This window comes from Limulus polyphemus, unplaced genomic scaffold, assembly GCF_000517525.1.
Source record: "Limulus polyphemus unplaced genomic scaffold, Limulus_polyphemus-2.1.2 Scaffold575, whole genome shotgun sequence".
Lineage (NCBI taxonomy): Eukaryota > Metazoa > Arthropoda > Merostomata > Xiphosura > Limulidae > Limulus > Limulus polyphemus.
In genome coordinates, this window is record NW_013666185.1 from 473,119 (window position 1) to 478,294 (window position 5,176).

Consider the following 5,176-nt stretch of genomic DNA (forward strand, 5'->3'; position numbering starts at 1 on the left):
AAGTAATACTAAATAGCTAGAAAAAGAAAGATGTAATACATTTGAATAATTTACTAAATTAAACCTATGATTCATACAATCTATATACCTGTCACAATGTGAAAGTAATGCTTTTGAGGTCACAGGATCACCATTCAATAGGATGCGACAATCATTGGCACATTGTTCCAAACTAACCATATTATTATTATCCATGGTAATAACTGCATGCCTGTCATGAATGCTGTTAAAGTATAAATAAGCATTAGATTAAAATCATAATACCCAAAAATTACCATTATTGAACTACTGCCTCTAATAAGCATTACATTAGAATCTTAATACTCCAAACTTACCATTAATTTAAAAACTGCATAAAACTTCAGTTGAATAATAATATTGTTTGTTTACTAATGCACAAACTTGTAAGTTACAATTTATTACTAGGTTTAAAATTCAAAAACACCAAGCAAAATATTAAAGAACTTTGCACCTGAGCCTGTTACTTATTAATTTTGACAAGATGCTGTTACTAATTAATCATAAAAATGACTGTTTGTTTCCTGAAATAAACAGACAAAGCATTATCTGATGGTCTGTTTACTAACTCTTATTCGTATTACTGATATAAAATGGCTGTTAACATACACAGTATTCATTAACTTAAAATCTTATTTAAATGTTTATTTAAAGGTATTTTACCTTGGTCCAAAGAGAATAATGTCAGCATCACTCTTCCCAATCGCATTATCTCCTTCTTTGATAATATGAATAATTTTCCCTGATAGTTGTGGGTCAAAGTTCAGGTTAGCTAAGTGTGGATGTTTTTTCTTTTCCTCTTCAATTTTCGCTCTGTCATCATCCTAATGAGAACAAAGGGTAGTAGCACAAAAACAAACACTTCTTGCCCAAATTCATGCAGTCTTTTATCTTAATATACCTTGTAAACAAAATACAAATAATTATTTTTTATGAAACCTTTTGTTACATAATCTTGAAAACCGAACAAGCAAATAGTATAAGGAAAAATAAATAAATAAAAATCTGTGACAGGAATTTAGTTTTTAAAGGAAAGAAACTTTACCAAACTGGGGTGTTCAGGAATATTAATATCGTTTTTGCCGCATTCACATTAAATTATTTGCTGAGTTTGTGGTTTGGTTTGTTTTGAATTTTGTGCAAAGTTACAGGAGGGCTATTCGTACCCTAATTTGGCAGTGAAAGATTAGAGGGAAGCTAGCTAGTCATCACCACCCACTGCCAACTCTTGGGCTACTCTTTTATCAATCAACATCACATTATAATGCCTCAATGTCTGAAAGAATGAGCATGTTTGGTAGGATGGGGATTCAAACCCACGACCATCAGATTGTGAGTCAAGCACCCTAACCATGTGGCCATGCTGGGCCTGCTGACTTTGTGAACTTAATAAATTTTGAAAGAATGATTGGCTGTGTAACTATGGAAGATTTGATGTCTAGAGATTGGAGAAATGTCTGGATGGTCTGGAGGCAGAGGGAAGATCAATGCTAAACACTTTGTTAAAGAAAAGAGAAGCAAGGCAACAAACATTTGACAAACCACATCATAATAAACTTCCCATGTTCAGGGTCACTAGGTGGCTGGGATCTGTAAATCCAATGCCAAGGCTGGGATAATTAAATCCAAGTGCCTTAGAGTTTGATGTGGAGGGAAACAGGAGTGCCCTGAGAAAATCCACTTTCACAGGACTGGAGCCAACATAAAGGTAAAAAAAGTAAAAGAAATAATATTAAAAATGTTGCACATGTAAAAAAACTTGCATACAGGCTGTAGTGTAAATATCAAAGAAAAAGAAATTAATGTTCCTGATAATTTTTTAAAACCAATTAATATGGTAAAGATACATCTTTTTTAAGAAACACACATACAAACATTTATATATGTACATATATACTTTTCATACAGTATTTTACATTAAAAATTATTAATTGTGCATCTATGTTTTTTATTTGTAGTAACAAGATGCTAAGTATGATAAAGTTTGACTGATTAATTCTTCACAATAACAAAACTTAAAACACATCGTTCATCTAATGGGTTAACTTACAAAATTAAACAGATAAATAATTATGTATATTTATGCACATATGATTTATTTTATCAGTTATGGCCTACCCTAAAATATGTAGATCTCTAAATTATGCTCATGTGCATATTAGCCACAGTTTTCATTATACATCTCACAAAACAATTAACCCTATGTGAGCGTGGGGGTATATGAGGTGCACACTTTTGCTTAGCCGCACGGGATCTTTTCTTATTAATAGAGTAAAAATCAAGTTTCTTCATTTAAACCTCTGCCTCTTCAGCTCTGTTCTTTGTTTTGGTTCTTTATTAGTTCTGAGATATGTGTCATCTCTATCACAGTTTCCAAAGTTAATTATGTTTTAATTTGCAATTTTTGTGACAGTTCCTTATCTAAGACTCCTGTTACTGGTGGCCTTAAAATCTTCCTTTAACTCTTACCAGCAATTGAAGTAAGAGGCTTTCTACACATGTCAACAGTAACAATAAATGTATATGTATGTATATACAAACTTACTATACAGTGTTAAACAATAAGAGTTTGTAACTGTACATCTACATTTTCATTTGTTTTAGTAACAAGATATTTAGAATGATAAAGACTAACTGATCAATTTTTCACAATACTGAAACCTACAAAACTAAACACACAAGAAAGAATATAGTATATTTATGAACATCTAACTGATTTTGTACATTGCACAGAGCACTTCTAGGATAATCAGAATTTGTAACATTATAGCTATGATAAGGTAAAATCACCCACATAAATAATGATTTGCAATTAAGGTATCTGATAATTACTCATGAACTGAAATGTAAAAATAGCTCAGTTTGTCTCAGTTCCCACTTTGAAATGACTTGCAGGGGAAAAATGTTACTATTCTCACCTGGAGTAATGCAATGGCTCCTATGTATTGTAGTTGGAGGGGAGTTTTGTGTCTTGCTATGAGCAAAGGCACTACAGTGGGTGTCTGGCATAAAGGTCAGCCTTGTAAAGTCTGTTTTTAACAATCTTTACAATGACTATGTACAGTTTCAGCTTTGTTCACATCTTTATCATAGTACCATTAGTGTTGTAGCAGTTTCACATTCTGATAACAACATTTGAAGACATTTGTAGTAAATTTCCAACAGCCTGCTGTGACTGATAAGTATACTTTCTTAAATGGTTCTCCAAATAAGTTAAATATCCAAATACCTTCTTTGAGTTCTTGACCATGTTTTATGAATAATCTAAAGCACTTTAACATCTATGGGTCATTTGAAAGTAATTATCAGTATCAGATACAATATTTACATAACAATGAAGTTAAGCAGGTGATTATTAACATTATTTATTTGGGTAATTTTGCTTTATTATAGCTATATTAGAATTTTTGATTATCCTAGAATTGTTCTGTGCAATTTGTGACCAGATTATGACAATGAACTGTAAAGTTTCTGGAATGTAATAAATTCCACCATGATATTTTAACATGACACAAATATTTAAAAAAACATTTATATTAAAATAATTATATACTATCTACACAGTCAATACAGTAGAGAAAAGTACATTATGAATAATTGTTACCATAAGCGCAAGTACTAAAAGCTATATATATATATGATTGATGATTGTTTAAAGAAACTACAAATCAAGTTAGGGTACTGATTAAAATGGCTAATCAGTATGTTAATATTAGACTCCTGTACATTTTTAATAATGTAAAATGTTGTTCACATCTAGCTTATTTCATATCATAAAAGGATACAAGCACAAAACAGAGGAACTGTTCATTTGAAGTATTGTGGGAAATACCTTGAGGGTGCTCACTTACAGTTTTTGAATCATTACCTGAGCAAGTGCCAGATTTTGGAGAAAGAGTGGCATTAAGAAAGTTTTTAATGTGTTCAACCACTCTTGTAGGATTGCACTGTGTTTTTAACTAAAGCAAAAAAAAAGAGCAAAGTACTCATATAATTAACATGTGAATGGCTTGTTGAGGCCATAGGTTAATCAGATCAGTTTAAGTCAAACATGTTTGCAGGCTGTTTTGAATGTAATCAAATAAAGTGTCAAATTAAAAACAAAAATCATATTGCTTCAGGTTATGACAACTTACCTCTTTCTGTTGTGTCTCAGCTTGTTTTAGTTTTTCTTCATAAGTCTGTTTCATTTGCAGAAGTTCACGCTCGTTCTCTGCCATCTGGGCCCTCATCTCTTCTTCTAGCTTCTTTAACTTTGCAATTTCTGAAAGAATTATTTTTGTATTTCTTTTATTAATACTTTAACATAATTCTAGCTTCTTGAATTGCTAAGTAATATACACATGTGTGTATGTATGCATATATATACACACTAGCTGAAGTAACCATCCACTGGAGGAAAGATATGTAAATGCATGATTAATGTTATCTTAGGACATGAATAGTTGCTTCTCTTATATGTAATTGTAAAAAATGCACAAATGCCCATAAAAACTGGAAAATGCAAAATGTGGAACCACAAAATTCCATGTATCTCCTCGTGGACCCAACAAACCTTCATGCCAAATTTGGTAAAGATCCATCAACAAGGGATGAAGTAGTGGTTAAAAATGCAAAACACAAAATGTGAAACAGCAAGTTTGTATGTATCTTTGCATTGACCCAACAAACCATCATGCCTAATTTGGTGAAGATCCATCAACAAAGGGCGAAGTAGGGTAAAAAAACGCAAAAACTCCCATAAAAATCAGAAAACACAAAACTGAAAATTTGTATGTACCCCTTCATGGGCCTAATGAACCTCCAAACCTATTTTGGTAAAGATCCATCCACATTCTGCAAAGTAGATACATGGACATACAACAGACAGTACTATTATATTTATATAGATACATGAAAAATAAATTACTTTATGCCTACTGAACCAATATACAATTCAAAGAAGTCTATACCCATATCAATAAAGTATGAATATTAGATGTAACAGGTAATAAAGAAATGATTCTCCATCTAAATTTAATATATTATGAAGTTTATCTATGATAAACAAACTTCAATATTTAGAAAGTTCAAGCCAGATACACAGTTTTCACATTACATTAACATTATATATTTAGGCAAAATAGTTTTGAATGACACATTGATATATATATATATA

General features: G+C 31.3%; 1 protein-coding gene across 1 annotated transcript in view; it reads right to left on the reverse strand.

Moving 5' to 3' along the window:
* The window catches only part of LOC106459207 (kinesin-like protein KIF28P), a 65,088-nt gene that overhangs the window by 38,191 nt on the left and 21,721 nt on the right, over nucleotides 1–5,176 (reverse strand). Inside the window, exons 10-12 of the mRNA XM_022385639.1 lie at nucleotides 4,155–4,282; nucleotides 682–842; nucleotides 89–223 (exon numbers count right to left, since the gene is read on the reverse strand). Coding sequence (XP_022241347.1) covers nucleotides 89–223; nucleotides 682–842; nucleotides 4,155–4,282 — 424 coding nt within the window. The remainder of the gene's footprint in view (nucleotides 1–88; nucleotides 224–681; nucleotides 843–4,154; nucleotides 4,283–5,176) is intronic.